Below are 17,835 nucleotides of genomic sequence, written 5' to 3'. Positions count from 1 at the left end.
GGTGTCTGCCTTGCCAGCGCTAGCAAAGGATGGACCGCGGTTCGATCCCCCGGCGTCCCATATGGTCCCCCAAGCCAGGAGCGACTTCTGAGCGCATAGCCAGGAGTAATCCCTGAGCGTCACCAGGTGTGGCCCAAAAACCAAAAAAAAAAAAAAAATGTACAAGTGATATAATAACCATAATAGATTAGTATGCACAGTTTTATATAACTGAATCATCCAGAGGAAATAAAAATAGTTTTAGAATCTCACAGCCATTCAAGACTTAATGGAACAAATAGCAAAAAAACACCAACAGACATATTCAAGAATGGAAACTGAAACTAAACAAAAACAAAAGTGCAGTTCCAGATATTTTTACTAGTGGTTTCTTAAAGGTTTAGAGTCAAAGGAGCCTCTAGAATTATTGAGTACCCAAATCTAAGCTTCATTGGAGAAGGTCACCCCACAAAATAATCTTTATTTTTGGTCACACCCACCAGTGTTCAGGGTTTACTCCAGGCTCTGCATTCCATAATTGCCCCTGGCAGGCTGGGGGATCATATGGGATGCCAGGATTCAAACCAGGGTCCATCCTGGGTTGGCTGCATGCAAGGCAAACCTACCACTATACTATCGCTCCAGTCCCCCCACAAAATATCTTCATGAACACTTAAACACTGTGTAAAACTGCCTCCCTTGGTAGCTGTTCCAAAGCACAGCTTTCTTAACACTTAGTCATGCATACTGACAAGTTATCAAAATAGAGAATAAAGGAAAAGAAGAAAATCATTACATATATCATTTTATGTTATTCACAATTCGTTTTTCTTGTTTTGAGATCTGAGAAATAAAAATCATGCATAGGGAAAAAATAAGAATTCTAAGTTCCTAGAATACACATCAATGTCGTTAGTAAATCACTTCAGAGTTCTATTAAAAAAAAAAAAAAAAAAAAACAGGGCCGGAGAAATAGCATGGAGATAGGCATTTGCCTTGCGTGTAGAAGGACAGTGGTTTCAAATCCCGGCATCCCATATGGTCTCCCAAGCCTGCCAGGAGCGATTTCTGAATGTAAAGCCAGGAGTAACCCCTGAGCATTGCCGGGTGTGACCCAAAATCCAAAAAAAAAAATTATTTTAGGAGTGGGACCTGGAGAGATGATACAACTGATAGGTACCTGCCTTTGCATGCAACTCACCCAGGTTCAAACCCCAGCACCCAAAATGGTCCCCTGGGCTCTGCCAAGAGTGATTCCTGGTACAGAGCTAGAAGTAAGTCCTAGCTTACTGATTGTGGCCAATAAAAAAATTATTTTTTTTAATTAGAGGTCACATACTGGAAGTTGCCACAAGCTGTTCAGATTCTGTAAGAATCAATGGAGGAAACTGAAAATCATTCAAAGGATGTAGAACATGTCTTGAATGTGGAAAAGCTCAAGTTTGTTTCCTAGCATCATCAGATGAGCCCCCACGAACAGGAGGGTCCCTGTACCACCAAAAGTATTGATTTCTTCAGTCTGGTTATCACTGGGATAACCCCACTAAAAAAAAGAAAAAAAGAAAAAAGAAAAACATGGAAACATGCTATGTGACTACAAGAAGTAAATATCGGGGCCAGAATGACAGCACAGCGGTAGGGCATTTGCCTTGCACACAGAAGATCTGGGACGGATCCCCAGCATCCCATAATGGTCCACCGAGCCTCCCAGAAGTGATTTCTAAATGCAGAGCCAGGAGAAATCCCGAACACCACTGGATGTGGCCCAAAATCAAAACAAAACAAAAAACTAAGTAGATATAATTCTACACTTCTTGAAGACTGTTTCTCTCTGAATGTACATTTGAATCACTTAAGAGGTTTGTAAAAATAATAATAATAATAATAATAATAATAATAATAATAGTAATAATAATAATGTCTGGGTCTCATCTAAGACCAATTAAATATTAAGTAGGGAGCTGATGAAATTTAAAAAGTGCTTGCTTTGCACACTGTTAACCCAGGTTCAGTCCTCAGCATTCCAAATGGTCCCCCAAGCCCTGACAGGAGTGCTCCTTGAGCAGAGTCTGGAATAAAGTCTGTTGAGTGTAGCTCAAAACCCAAGAGACAGACAGACGGACAGACAGACAAACAGATAGAGACAGAAAGAGGACATTAAGTATTTTATAATGCTCTTTAGTGAGTCAAATGAAAAGCAAACTTTGAAATGCACTATAAGCATATATCATATAATCAAATATATATATATATATATGGAAAGTGCCACATAATTGGATAAAACCTCAAGAAAATCAATGAGTTAGGAACTAAATTTATATTCTGCTAATGCCAGAGATAATCCCTTCTTTCTTTAAAATACACTTGATGTCTCATTCCTGGCAGACATGCATGAATGAATGTGACTGCTTTTACAATAGAATTACTTAGACTAATTAATATTAATATCAATTATTAATTAATAATAGACTCAAAACATCATCCTTCATTCAAGATTGTATTGAATACAATAATACAAGTTATTCTAGTACTGTACTCTTTTTTTTTTTTCCTCTTGGGACAACTGGCTGTGGTAAGGGCATACTTCCAGGTCTACAATTATGGTTCTAGGGAACTGTATCAAGTCAAAACTACATTAGGGCTGGAAAAATAGCACAATAGATAGGGCGTTTGCCTTGTATAGGGCCAACCTAGGTTTGATCCCCAGCATCCAATATGGTCCCTTGAGCCTGCCAGGAATGATTTTTGAGCACAGAGCCACGAGTAACCTGTGAGTGTCACCGGGTGTGGCCCAAAAACAAACAAAATAACTACATTGGCCATGTGCAAGACAAGTGCCTAACCACTGCACTAACTCTCTGGACTCTTCAAGATCTCTTTTTTTAAAAGAGAGAGTTGGAGACCAGAAAATCTTGCCATTTGTAGCCAATATGGCTGGATCTTGGGCATTATGCAAAGTGGGGAAAAATCAGAAAGGCAAATACCATATAATCTCACTTTTCTGTAGATACATTTTCTTAAAATATTGAGCTCAGATACAGAGAATAGTAGGGGATGTTAATCATGCAAAATAGGGAAAAGATTTAAATTTCTAGCTAGAAAAAAAACAAGTCATAGAGATGTAATGTTCAGTCTGTTGACATATATATTAGAAAGCTGAGAAGAGAGTAGACCTCAAAAGACCTCAGGGGGGTGGGGGGGAATTCTGTGCGGGAATGAGTATTATGTAGGTTTTTTATCATTTTGCAAAATATATAAATATGAAATCATGATGAGGTGCATCTAAAAGTAACAATGCACTATTATAATTTATATCTCAATAAATATTCAAAAATGTAATGAGCTACAGAATAAATGGGATGGTCTAAGATCAAAGCACCCAAAGCAGTTGGCACTAGTTGGCAAAAGAGATTTCTAGAAATAAGAGCATGAGGGGCCGGAGAGATAGCATGGAGGTAGGGCATTTGCCTTGCATCCAGAAAGACGATGGTTCAAATCCTGGCATCCTCTATGGTCCCCCGAGCCTCCCATGAGCAATTTCTAAGCATAGAGCCAGGAGTAATCGAGCGCTGTCAGGTGTGACCCCAAAAAAGCAATAATAATAATAAGAGCATGAGCCATAACAGAATCTCACTCTCACCTCAACAAACCTGACCCAGTTGAAAGGGAAACTGAAAACGCAACCCAAATGAAGGGGTGGTATGAAAAGGAAAAGAGAACAGAAGGTGTGAGAATTGGCCTAGGACAGATTAAAGGGGCTAGAACAAGTGAGCTAATAGCAGAGTTGGCCTCTACAGGCAGTTCAGAAAGGAGGGCAAAATACAAATGTAATTAGAAGTTTATAAAGATGCAAAAGTAGGAGTCAGTGGGGCAGGAGAGAAAGATTTGACAACCCGGGAGGGACCCAGTTCAATTCCAGGCATCCCCAGCTTGCCAGAGGCGATTTCTAAGTGTAGAGCCAGGAGTAACCTCTGAGTGTCACCAGGTATGGCCCCAAAATCAATCAAGCAATCAATAAAAAAAAAAGAAAGAAAGAAAGGAAGGAAGGAAGGAAGGAAGGAAGGAAGGAAGGAAGGAAGGAAGGAAGGAAGGAAGGAAGGAAGGAAGGAAGGAAGGAAGGAAGGAAGGAAGGAAGGAAAGGGAGGGAGGGAGAGAGAGAGAAGGAAAAGGAAGGAAGGAAGGAGGAAGGAAGGAAGGAAGGAAGGAAGGAAGGAAGAGGAGGAAGAAGGAAGGAGGAAGGAAGGAAGGAAGGAAGGAAGGAAGGAAGGAGGAAGGAAAGGAAGAAAGAAAGAAAAGGAAGAAAGAAGAAAGGAAGAAGAAGAGAAAGAAAGAAAGAAAGAAAGAAAGAAAGAAAGAAAGAAAGAAAGAAGAAAGAAAGAAAGAAAAGAAAGAAAGAAAGAAAGAAAGAAAGAAAGAAGAAAGAAAGAAAGAAAGAAAGAAAGAAAAAGACGCTTGTCTAGCACACAGCAAACCAGATCCAATCTCCAGATTTGATCTCCAGATTCGATCACTGGTATCCCATATGGTCCCTTGAACCCACCAAGAATGATTCCTGAGCACAGAGACAAGAGTACTTCCCTGAGAACTGCCAGGTGTGGCCCCCCAAAAAAGCCTACATAAATCAAGTAGAGGGGCCGTAGAGATAGCACGGAGGTAAAGCGTTTGCCTTGCATGCAAAAAGTCCGTGGTTCAAATCCCGGCATCCCATATGGTCCCCTGAGCCTGCCAGGAGCGATTTCTGAGCATAAGCCAGGAATAACCCCTGAGTGCTGCCTGGGTGTGACCCAAAAACCAAAAAATAATTCAATAAATAAAATAAATCAAGTGGATAAGGAACTATATGAAGACTGAGAGAAGTAAGGAATAGTAACCAAAAAAAAAAGGTAAAATCATAAAGATCATGATGTGGAAGGATTATTAAAGTTGATTTAGGGACCAGAACGCTAAAACATGACTTGCATGTAGCTAACCTGGTTTGAATCCTAGCACCACATATGGTCCCCCAAATCGACCTGATGCGATCCTGGAGTACAGAACCAAGAGTAAACACTGGGCACAGTTGGGTGTGGCCCAAACCCCCCCAAAAAAAATTTTTGGGGGGGCCACACCCATTTTATTCTCCTGGCTAAGCGCTCAGAAATTGCCCCTGGCTTGGGGAACCATATGGGACGCCCGGGGATCGAACCGCGGTCGGATCTTTCTGTGGCTAGCGCTTGCAAGGCAGACACGACACCCTACCTCTAGCGCCACCTCGCCAGAAAAAAAAATTTTTTTAGAGTAAAGTAGCATTAAAGAAAGAAATTTATAGAATTACAGAAGCTAGCAAACTGTGGGAGGTTGAAAAATTAACATGAAATTTAAAGCTATGGGCTGGGCAGCATCTAAAGGAAGAATGCCTTGAACTGACAACCATACAGTAGGGAAGAAACACTTTACCTATAAATAATCTCATTCTAATACATTATTGAGTATTGAGCAACCTATAACTCGGCATTACAGTCCAACAAGAACTACAACTGTGAAAAGTTAAGTTTGTATTAAGAAAGGGAGGAAGGGGAAAAAACGAATGAGAAAAAAATGATCTTCAAGGCTTAGGGCCGAAGTGATAGCACAGCTGCAGGGCTTTCAATCCCCAGCATCCCATATGGTCCCCCAAGCCTGCCAGGAGTGATTTCTGAGCACAGAGCCAGAAGTAAACCCTAAGCACTGCTAGGTGTGGCGCAAAAAAACAAACAAAAATGAAAATCTTCAAGGCAGAGAGCAACTGCAAAAGACAAAGATAAAGACATAAGAAAAACACATAATCATTAAAGGAAAATCAAGCAGAAAGAGAATGAGTATAAAAAGCTTAAGAGAAAGAAGTGAATTACACTACACCCACCATGTCTGCACCAGGCCAGCTCCACACTCATTCTGTTCTCGGAAAAAATATAAACCAAGCCATGGAAAAAACATAGATACATCAGCCACACAGCTGAAGGCTGGCAATCTCGAATGGAGAAGGGGGACTAAATCCCAGCCCTGATGAGGCCACTCCTGCTGCCTCCATCAGCCATAATCTCTGCTTTGTCAATGATCCTGCTTCCACTCCTTTACAACTCTCTGCAGACATCTATCTGACCAAACTCCTATTATGCTGGTATTTGGGCTAATAGCACCAAAATTTTTGTGGAATAAGTGAAGGCACCCTCTCCCCGCCTCCCACTCCCACCCCCAGCTCCACACCACCACCACCTTCTGGTAATTCCGGGAGACCTGGCAGCCAAAAATGCACCCTATGAAAGCCACAGTATCAGTTATGCTTTGAATTCCTAGACCACATGGCATTTGGTCAAATGCAACAACTTCATTCATTTAAAACTAGCATCCCTATAGAAACACACCAATTTAGATGCCAATGTGTAGCTGAAGTCATTTAATGTTCAGAAACAAATGAAATAATAGAATGGTCAAGTAGCTTTACTAAAACCTTCTGACAATAATTTCATGACCTCATTGGAGATACAAAACTTTTCATAAATTTGCTTGTTGCTGTACTTTTTTTTTCTCTTCCTTTGTTTATTTTTTAATAAATTTGCTCTCACTTATCTGGAGACAAAAGTATTATGATCAACTATGTCGACTATATGATACATGGTCTTTAAGTAAATTATTAAAAAAAATAAGAGAGAGAGAAAACTGAATTATATGACTAAATAGGCACATCACGGCTATTTTTTAGACCAAGAACCATTTTATTTTACAAAAGTCATCATGAAAACACTGCTGCCCAGAAACACTTCATAAGTAACTATATTAGGAAATAAAGTTGATGGGTTCCAGTTTCATATTTTCTTTATAATTATAAAGGAAATACTGAAAAGGGGATTTAAAATTCAAATATCTAATGACCTTATAAAAATTAATCAACCTTTAAAGGACATAATAAATAGTACAGGAGGTAAAATGCTTGTCCTGAGTGAAATAGCTCATATCTCCAGCAGCAAATATAATCCCCTGCACACTGCCAGAAGTAAACCCTAAACAGAACCAGGAATAGTACCTGAGTACCATCAGATGGGACCCAAACCATCACCACCACCAAAAACAAGGTCCTCTCCAACTCAGTGTATCCTAATTATATACAAAAGATTATCGCCATGATCATATCAAATATTCAATATTAAAAATGTGCCAAATAACTTCACACTACTGAGATTTTATTTGAACAACTTTTTGAGATTTTTCTTTTAAAAAAATTTTTATAAAAAAATTGTTTATACTTTTGAACAAAGTTCAAACACAAATACACAAGTAGTACATTTCTTTGCAACAAGTATATATGTAAACATATCCATAGAAAGGTATATATTTATATATTGCTTTTTCAATTAAAATATCATAAATGCTTAGATAAGAATAATACCGGAATATACAACTTTTGTAATCAGTGAATATTAAAAACTGAGTGTCACTTGCTAAATTTGCTATCTTCATTTTTATTTTAGCAAATCACATAACCTTTCTATACTTAAGGGTTTTTTTGGTTTTTTTTTTTAATTTGTTTTGTTTTGTTTTGTTGGTTTTATGGTCATGCCTGGTGATGCTGAGGAGTTACTCCTGGCTAGGGGGACCGTATAGGGGACACTGGGATTCAAACCACCATCTGTCCTGGATAGCCATGTGCAAGGCAAAACGCCTTACCGCTGTGCTATTCCTCCAGCCCCCTATACTTAAGTTTTTAACTTACAAAATGAAAGTCAAAATCCAGAGGCTAGGGACTGGAGACAGTACAGCAGGGAGGGTGCATGCCTTGCACAAGACCAACCCTGGTTCAATTCCCAACATCCCATTTGGCTCTCTGAGTACCACCAGGAATAATTCCTACATGCAGAACCAGGAGTTAACCCTGAGCGTTGCAGATATGGCCCCCAAAACAAGAACAATAAAAATGTCAGAGGCAATAGCAATAGTATGGAGGGTAGAGCACTGGCTTTACATCCTACCAGTGTTGAATTCCAAGCACCTCACATGGTCCCCAAGCACCACCAGGAGTAATTCCTATATGTAGAGCCAGGAGTTAACCCTGAGTATTGCCAGGTATGGCTCATAAACAAACAAAAAATATATAATTCCATATGGTTCTCTGAGTCCACCAGGACTAAACCGTGAGCACTGCTAGGTATGACCCTTTCCAAAAATTCATACCTTACAAGGTTCTGTTCAAATTTTTTGTGAAGCACTCTATCTGAAAGAATATCGTAACCATAATGAGCTATCAGATTGTTTGATCACAGGCTTCAAAATATTCTTAATGAACTCTAGACCATCCACTGCTCCCTCCCCCACAAAGGAAGCACAATTACAGGCTGAGAGAAAAATCTGACAGACCAAGAAGCAAGTCTCAACCCCTCTCCTCATGACCTTACCTTCGAATGAGCAGGCCCTCTTTCTCTCAGAAGTTTATACTGGGGTTGGACTCTATTGAAACGGGCTAGCTCATTTACCAGACACATTGGAGTTTTCTCTTTGGGATTTGCCATTTTATCTTGGAGAGGAGCTGTAAATAAAAAGGCTGTAAAATTTTTGTGAAGAATGATTTTACCAAATGGAAAAGCTAGTTTTGCTATTTTTTAAGACTGAAGTCAGTTTCTATTTGGATTATTTTCATAAATGTCATTCAAAATTCATCTCATATCTACCATTACATTCAACAGAAGCATGTAGCACAGCAAAAATAACCAATTAAAGTAACTTTTTTTTCTTGGCAACTAAAATATTCTACATACTTAGACAATAACAAAAATATATTTAAATAAAATAATTTTAACTGATCTTATCAATTTCCTATCAGAAAAGTTAGCTTAAATACATACTTTTACGGGTTATTATTCCAAAATTAATTATATTACTAGATCTTACGTTTGTCTTCTCATTTTGACATATTAATACTAGTCACACCAGGGAACCACGGAGTTAGTACTGGAGTGAAAACACATGCCTTGCATGCAACCGGCCCTGATTTGATCCCCAGCCCCTGGACCCCAAGCATCAACAAGTAACTCCAAGAACTACGTGGGTAGTCCAGTTCTCCAAACCACCAAGTGGAGCAGCCCAAGTCCTACCTAGAACCTCTGGCCGGAAAGCCAAATTGCCATGAATGGCTGCCAGGCACAGGCCTAAAAAACTAGTGTGTGTGTGTGTGTGTGTGTGTGTGTGTGTGTGTGTGTGTGTGTGTGTGTGTGTGTGTACATATATATGTATATATAATTTTATTTTTAAAAAAAGAAAAAGAAAGAAAAATTCTAGACTTGGAAATCAAGACCTAAGCTTGAGTATTAGTTTTCCTAACAATAATTTTTGTAGTTCTCTTTATTATTGTTGCTTTTCAGTGAAATTCAGAAATTAAAAAGTGTTCAACAAATTCCCTGTTCTTAATCATTCAGAATTATAACATTTCCCATATTTGCTTTAAGATTTAAATGTTTTTTGGGGGGCCGGAGAAATAGCATGGAGGTAAGGCGTTTGCCTGGCATGCAGAAGTACAGTGGTTCGAATCCCAGCATCCCATACGGTCCCCAGTGCCTGTCAGGAGCGATTTCAGAGCATAGAGCCAGGAGTAACCCCTGAGCGTTTTTTGAAGAGGTATAAAACTATGCCCCAAAACAAGTCTTAAAAAACAATATCATTCTATAAAAAAAAAAAAAATAATTTAAAAACAACTGGGTCCAGAGATAGTACAATAGGTAAGGTAATTGCCTTGCACGCAGCAGAACTAGGTTGGATCCTGGCACCCCATACAGTCCCCCTGAGCACCACCAGGAGTAACCCCTGAGCATCACACCATATAACCCAACAACCAAAATATAAATAAACGAATAAATAATAAAACAACTGAATCATATTCCTATTAAGTTCCCTTTCTTTTCCAAAAACTACTGTTATTCCCCTACCCCAACTTCCTGTTTTGCTCACCTTTAGAGACAGACCTGTCCACATCTGGGAGGGGTCTTTGGCCACTTCTCTTGCTGAAACTCTCACTCAATCCTCTCACTCAATTTTCCCAAATTCTCTCTTTCTTCTGCTCCTGAAGCAACCCCCCTTTTGCCTCTCTAGGTCAGCAAAATAGGAAGTCAAAGAAAGGGGCAGATGTTACTACCTTCCCAAACTTCCTGTTTTGCTCACCTTGAGAGACAGACCTGCCCACATTTGGGAGGAGTCTTTGGATTCCTGTTTTACTGACCTAGAGAGGCAAAAGGGGGGTTGCCTCAGGAGCAAAAGGGGATAGATTGGGAAAGAGGGAGAGTGAACTGGTTTTCAGCAAGAGAGGTGGCTGGTAGAGACAGGTTTGAATGCAGAACTACGTGGAGCAAGCTTAAAAGGTTAAAAGCTTAGGAGTCACACATGGTGGCTAGGTCCTTAATAAATTTGATGTCTCCTGAAACCTGACTACCTATGATGATTCCTCGCAGCCACCCAGAGAAAGGTCTCTCTCCATCCATCCATCCATCCACCTCCATCCTCCACCTCCAACCAGGACTTTATAATTAATATGTTTTTCAACATTTACTACTACTATATAAATTTAGAATATGTGCCTCCTTGGATATTTCAAAATACAGTTACATACATGCATAAAAATGCTATGATAATCTGGTTGTGTTCACAAATATAGTATAATAAAATATTTACAATCTCAGAATTCTGAGATTGTAACTTACATAGATATTATGCAGTACTTTGAACAGCTATGTAATTTTCAACACAATACCAAGTCTTTTTATCTCCTCCCCTACTGATAGACACTCAAATTGTTTACCATTCTTACTCTTATTAGTAAAACATAGTGCCAAACAGTACTATGAATGATTATACCAATTTACCTTCCCCTGCTGACATGAGAATTACCGTTATCACCCACACATCCATCCTCCCATGCACTATCTTGCAAAGATGAATCTGTCTGGGTTGCTTGAAGCTTCCATCATCTTATCTTTGACACATGGCAGGTTTCCCACAGTCTCTGTCTTCCCATTTTTTTATTTGGCATTCCCAGATTCCTAGACCGACTAATCATCTTCCTCCAGAATCCCACCAGGAGTACTACCTGAACATCACTGGGTGCTGTCTCACAACTCCCCCCAAATTCTTTACTTAAATTTACTAAGTCTTCCAACATTTTTACCTATTTATAACAGCAAAATGTCAAGTTAAATCCTAGGTTGTGAGGGGGCTGAAATATTTTTACTGGTTCTCCAAATTCTATTATAAATACTATTATAGCTTGAGAGCTATAATATATAAACACATAATATTAAATTATTTTATCCTACATTTCCTTTATGTCATTTATAGACATATTAATCTGATTTTACAGTTTTTATCTTATCAATCAATGCTAAACAGCACTTTAAAACTTAACTAAAAAGGTCTTAGAGAGGGGCTGGAGAGATAGCATGGAGGTAAGGCATTTACCTTGCATGCAGAGGACGGTGGTTCAAATCCCGGCATCCCATATTGTCCCCCATGCCTGCCAGGGGCGATTTCTAAGCATAGAGCCAGGAGTAACCCCTGAGCGATGCCCGGTGTGACGCAAAAACAAAAACAACAACAACAAAAAAGATCTTAGAGATAGTTCAAGGGGTAAAACTTGTGCCTTGCTTGAGAGAGGCCCTGAGATTGATCCGTAATACTGCATGGCCCCTTGTACAAGAGATCAGAGTGGCCCCAATAAGGCCTACACAAACAGGAGGGAACCAATTAAGAGAAAAAAAAAATAATTATGGATTGTTTTGTTCCATTAAAATATAGTCAAAGAGGGACCCAAGCATAGGAGGCAAGGCATTTATTTGCCTTGCACGCAGCCAACCCGGGTTCAATCCCCGGCATTCCATATGGTCACCCAAGTCTGCCAGGAATAATTTCTGAGCACAGACCCAGAAGTAACCACTGAGCACCACCAAGTATAGCCCCAAACACAAAAACAGAGATTTAAAAAAATGTAGTAAAAGTATGCAGAAAACAATCTACAATGAATGGAAATAGTTGGCTTTAAGTTCATCAACAAACTTTCGGGCCCGGAGAAATAGAACAGTGGTGTTTGCCTTGCAAGCAGCCGATCCAGGACCAAAGGTGGTTGGTTCGAATCCCGGTGACCCATATGGTCCCCCAAGCCTGCCAGGAGCTATTTCTGAGCAGACAGCCAGGAGTAACCCCTGAGCATTGCCGGGTGTGGCCCAAAAACCAAAACCAAAACAAAACAAAACAACAAACTTTCTATGGTAAGACTTAAAGTAGAAAATGGTATACTTTCATTTTTTCAATGCTTTTAAGAACCAGTAATTTGGCACAACAACTTGGTCCCAACCATTATGATTAAGAAATTGCCAGAAAATTATACAATTATGCTCTGTATGTAGCCAATTCGATTTTGATTCTGGCACCACATTTGGTTCCCTGAATACAGCAAGGACAGATTCTCTGAACACAGAACCCTGAACACAAATGAGTGTACCCCTCCCCCCCCCAAAAAAAATAAAACAAGAGGGAATTGACAGATGACCTGTCTATGTAGAAAATCCTAGGAAATACTACTAGAACTAATCAGGAACCTACTAAGGTTGAAGCGTAAGAGAATATACAACATAGTTATGCTTCTATACACTCACAGAGAAAAATCAAAACTAAAAGCTTGTGGATATCCACTGTCATACTGAGGAACAATTCCTAGTTTGGGTTTTTTTTCCAATCAGGAATGGTTCTTTGATTAGTCAAATCAGTTTTCTGCAATTACTAAGAGGGTGTCATTTTATTTTATAAAGCGTGAATATAATAATAAGTATTATATTGATTTTGGTTTGGGGTACACCAGCCAGTGCTCAGGGCTTACTCCTGGCTCTGTACTCAAGGATCTTGCCTAGGGCTAACAAAAGCTATTTTTTATTTGTATGAATTTGGTATTAATTTTTTATAAATTTTGCCAATATAGTGTTTCCCAAATTGGGCATCATGACTCACTGCGAGGTGATAAACAATCTAAAAGGGTAATAGGGGCCTCAAGTGCACAAGATAGAGGACACTTTATATTTATTAATTAGTATAAAAAGAAGTAGATTCCTAAAAGGATATTGAGTGATTTTTTTTTATATAAAGGGGCAGTAAGTAAAATAAATTGGAACTTCTGGTATAGACTAATCATATTTTTCTACATTTTAGTATAATTCATCAATGTAGGTATCTATACCTGAGGTTTTTGTGGGGAAATTTTTAACTATAATATCTATTTCTTCAATAAAGAATCTTTCTTTTTTTTGGTTTTGGGACCACACCCTGTGACAATTAAGGGTTATGCCTATGCACTCAGAAATCGGTCCTGGCCTGGGGGACCATATGGGATGCCAGGGATCACCCAGGTTCATCCTGAGTCAATAGCATGCAAAGAAAACACCCTACCACTGTGCTATGGCTCCGGCCCCCTATTTTTTTTAACTTTCTTTTTACTTTTTATTTTTGGTTTTTGGGTTATACTGGTAGTACTCAGGGGTTACTTCTGGCTCTGTGCTTAGAAATCGCTCCTGGCAGGCTCAGGGGACTAAATGGAATGCCGGGGATTGAACCCCGGTCCATCCCAGGTTGGCAGCATGCAAGACAAATGTCCAATCACTGTGCTATCACTCCAGCCCCTCTTTTTTACTTTTTTTTACTTATAAATTCTATTTTTGTTTGATCTCTGCTTTTGAGGCGTCCAAACCTGGCAGTACATAGGGCTTACTGCTGGCTTTGCACTGAAGGATCACCCCTAGTGAGACTCAGGGAATGGTATGGGGTACATGGAAAGGAACCCAGGTCAGTCACATGTACCCTAAGTTCCTTGCCCACACTACAACCCTTAGAACTACAACTTTCTCCTAAGCACTATCTTAGTAGCATCATTCTAATATGCTGTTTCTCTGTTCTCTTTCAATGTAAAGTACTAATTTCCCTTTTGATCTCTTCTTTCAATGAATTACTTATAAGAATGCAAATTAATTTTTAAATATTTGGAAACTGTCCACGTCTCAGTCTCTTTCTAGTACTAATTTCAACTTTTATTACATTGTGGTCAAAAAACACTCATTTTATGACTTGAATCCTTTTATATTTATTGAGGCTTGTTTTACAGCTTAGAATAGCCTGCCTCGAAAAATTGTTGAGAATTTATATACAAATGAGCACTTGGGTGAAGGCGAGACACTAACCCTGGAGGTACTCAGGAACTATTCCTGGCTCTGTGCTCAATAGTGACTACTGGCAATGCTGGGAAACCATACATGGGTGTTAGGCATCAAATCTGGATCAATTACATGGAAGGGAAACATCCTAACCCTTTATTTCTCTGGCCTCTATTTATTCTTTATCTTTTAAGCATCTGGGGGGAGGGTTTGGTTTTGGGGCCACACCCAGCAGCACTCAGGATTTACTCCTGGGTCTGCGCTCAGAAATTGCTCCTGGCTTGGGGGACCATGTAGGATACGAAGGATTGTCCTGTGTCAGCCGTGTTCAAGGCAAATGCCCTACCGCTGTGCTATCTCTCCAGCCCCTTTGTAAAACATGTTTATTACCCAAAACCTTGACTGTGTCTATTGGGCAGTTGCTCCCCAGTACCCCTTTACACCAATTGCTGGCTACCACCAATCTGTGTTCTCTTTATATAGTTTCATTTATTGTGAATATGGCATATAAATATGCATTCTGAATATGACATATGATCTTATATCATGTGACCTTTGTATATGACTGGGGGGGGGATTGGGGCCATACCCAGTGGCACTCAGGGGGTTATTCCTGGCTCTGTGCTCAGAAATTGCTCCTGGCAGGCACAGGGGACCATATGGGATGCCGGGATTTGAACCAACCCCGGTCCTCGGTCACTACTTGCAAGGCAAGTGCCCTACCGCTGTGCTATCTCACCAGCGCCTGTATTTGACTTTTTATCCAGCAAAATCATTTCTAAGTTCAGTTGCATTGCAGCACCTGCCATACCTTTATTTAAAAAAAAAAAAAAAAAGAATACAGCTGAAGTATACAAATAGAAACAGCTGAATTATACTGTGGTATATTATTTGGTATATATATATATGTATATATATATATATATATATATATATATACACACACACACAACACATATGTATGTGTTGTATCTAGGCAATTTTTTTTACCAATTCATACATCTATGGATGTTATGGGTTACTCCCTATTGCTTTGGCTATTATAAATAATGTTGCTATGCAAATACAATGTATTTGAATAGGAGCAGATTAATGGGCTACATGCTATGTTGAACATCTGAGTAACTGCCAAACTGTCTTCCACAACAGCGAAGCAATTTGTCTTGTTTTGTTTGGGGCCACACTTTTGTTGCTCTAGTCTAGGCTAACTCTGGCTGGGTATTCAACGCAGGGTCATTCCTGGTGGTCAAGATGGGGGGTGGGAGGAGATGAGGATGAACTAACCATGTGATGTCAAAATTCAAATCCAGCACAAACAAGGCAAATGCTCTGCTATTGAGTCACATCCTCATATGAGATTTTTGACTCTCTAACCTCTTGCCTTACTATTGATGTGTTTTGTTTTGTTTTGTTTGTTGTTTTAGGTCATACCCGGCAGTACTCAGGGGTTCCTCTTGGCTGTACTCTCAGAAATCGCTCCTGGAAGGCTTGGGGGAGCATATGGGATGCTGGGATTCGAACCACCGTCCTTCTGCATGCAAGGCAAACGCATTACCTCCATGCTATCTCTCCAGCCCCACTATTGATGTTTTTTTAACTCTAGGCATCCAAGTGGATATAAATGGTAGCCCATTATCATTTTAATCTGCACTTTCCCTGATTATTTTTGAATCATTGTTTTTAATAATAATTATTCAATTATTTAATAATTATTCAAAAATAATTATTTTTGAATAGTGATTCAAGTGCAAGGCAGTCAATCATCTATCTTCTGTGGAGGAACTGACTGTTCAATTCCAACAGAAGTTATTTCCCTTACTTTGAATAGACCTGTCATGTGTCTGTAAACCAGTACTTAGCCAAAGACTCGGGAACACACTACATATCTCCACATGCATCCACTTTGATCACCATTTTACCCTAACATGTACACACACACACACACACACACACACACACACCAAGTTTTATTCTCTCCTGTAATGTGCCCCCACAGTTCTGTCCACCTCATCTCACTTTTCCAGTTTTGTTTTTTTTTTAGTGTTTGGGGTCACACATGGCAGTGCTCAGGGGTTACTCCTGGCTCTGTGCTCAGAAATTGCTCCTGGATCATATGGGATGCTGGGATTCGAACCACCGTCTGTCCTGGTCGGCTGTGAGCAAGGCAAATGCCCTACTGCTGTGCTATCTCTCCGGCCCACTTTCCCAGAGTCTTCACTCTGTCCCTTTATCTCCGACAATACTGGATTCTATTGTGCTTCTTCCTTCCTGTAGTGTAGTCCATGAACAACCTTGAAGTTCTATGATAATAAAGTATAATACAAGCTCCCCTCCTCCAAGAATCAATCTGCTGTCATCCAACGGATGAACAACTCCATTTATGTACTTGTATCTTCCTAAGTTGCTTAGAGAGGAAGGGTATGCTATTGCTGTATAACAAACAATCCCCAATTTATCAGCTTAAAAAAAAAAAAACAAGATTTCTTCTCCCTGCCTTTCCAGTTTCTAAGCGCTGGCAATCAGGGATGAGCTTAGCTGGGCACTTCTGGCTCAGGATTTCTCTTGAGATTGTGGTTAAGATGTCTATGAGTCGGGATTGGAGCAGTGGTACAAGCAGTAGGGCGTCTGCCATGCACACACTAACCTAGGATGGACTGTGGTTCGATCCCCTGGCATCCCAAATGGTGCCCCAAGCCAGGAGCAATTTCTGAGTGCAGAGCCAGATTCTGAGCATCACTGGGTGTGGCCAAAAAAAAAAAAAAAGTTGTTAAAGAGCCAATAAATCTGGAAGTGAAAGTTTGACAACAGCTGGAAATCTGCTTCCAAGGTCCCATACTGCTGGCTGGAGGCCTTAAAAACATTGGCAGGAGGCCTCAATTTCTCACTACATGAGCCTCTCCATTGAGCTATTCAAAACATGGTAGCTAAATACTCACAGAGTAAGAAATCAAGGGCAGGGAAAGAAGGGCACAATACAGCAATAGTTCAATGCCACTCTGCGTCTGAATGTAAGGCAAGTGCCTTACTCCCTATACTATCTCTCCAGCTCTTAAGTCTGTATTTCTTGTTTTAGGAGTTAATTTGTGGGAAGGGGTGATTTTGGGGTGCCATCGCTATCAGGTCACACTTGGTGTTGCTCAGAACTTACTCCTGGCTCTGCATTCAGCTTAGAGAGAACCATAAGGGATGCTGAGGATCAAACCCAGGGCAGCCACCTGCAAGGCAAGCGTTCTATGCCCATAGATACATGGCTCCAGCCCCGAAGTCTTTATTTCTGAATGGGCCTATCCTGTGTTCATACTTTATAGTCTATCTGGGGGCTGGAGCAGTGGCACACGCGATAAGGCGTCTGCCTTGCCTGTGCTACCAAGGACGGACTGTGGTTCAATCCCCCTGGGTCCCATATGGTTCCCCAAGCTAGGAGTTGTGTGACCCCAACACAAAAGAAAAAAAATACAAAAAAATATATATAGTCTATCTGGATACTTTTTTTTTTCATATCACATGTGGCTACCTCTTGTCTCCAGTTTTATCTTGCAAACTTCCCATTCCACTTTCCGTCTAGCCTTCACACTTCCTCTTAGCTCCAACCTCTATAAAAGGAACCCCCTGACCTCTTCCATCTTTATACATCTGCCACTGGACTCAATTCCCTGCTGCCATTTAT

The 17,835-nt window shown here is 40.0% G+C and overlaps 1 protein-coding gene across 6 annotated transcripts in view; it reads right to left on the bottom strand.

The window, feature by feature from the left end:
* The window catches only part of STAU2 (staufen double-stranded RNA binding protein 2), a 310,007-nt gene that overhangs the window by 273,538 nt on the left and 18,634 nt on the right, over window positions 1-17,835 (bottom strand). For 4 of the 6 annotated variants that reach the window (XM_049781810.1, XM_049781813.1, XM_049781816.1 and 1 more), the window contains exon 3: window positions 8,388-8,518. The exons of 1 other annotated variant lie outside the window; for it this stretch is intronic. In XM_049781810.1, the coding sequence (XP_049637767.1) occupies window positions 8,388-8,501 (114 nt within the window). In that variant the 5' untranslated portion in view covers window positions 8,502-8,518. Of the gene's footprint in view, window positions 1-8,387; window positions 8,534-17,835 lie in introns of all 6 variants that reach the window. One more of the 6 variants, XM_049781811.1, reaches the window with a different exon arrangement.

This window comes from Suncus etruscus, chromosome 10 (genome assembly GCF_024139225.1).
Source record: "Suncus etruscus isolate mSunEtr1 chromosome 10, mSunEtr1.pri.cur, whole genome shotgun sequence".
Classification (NCBI taxonomy): domain Eukaryota; kingdom Metazoa; phylum Chordata; class Mammalia; order Eulipotyphla; family Soricidae; genus Suncus; species Suncus etruscus.
Note: the sequence above shows the minus strand (reverse complement) of the source record. Positions and strands in the feature narration are given on the sequence as shown.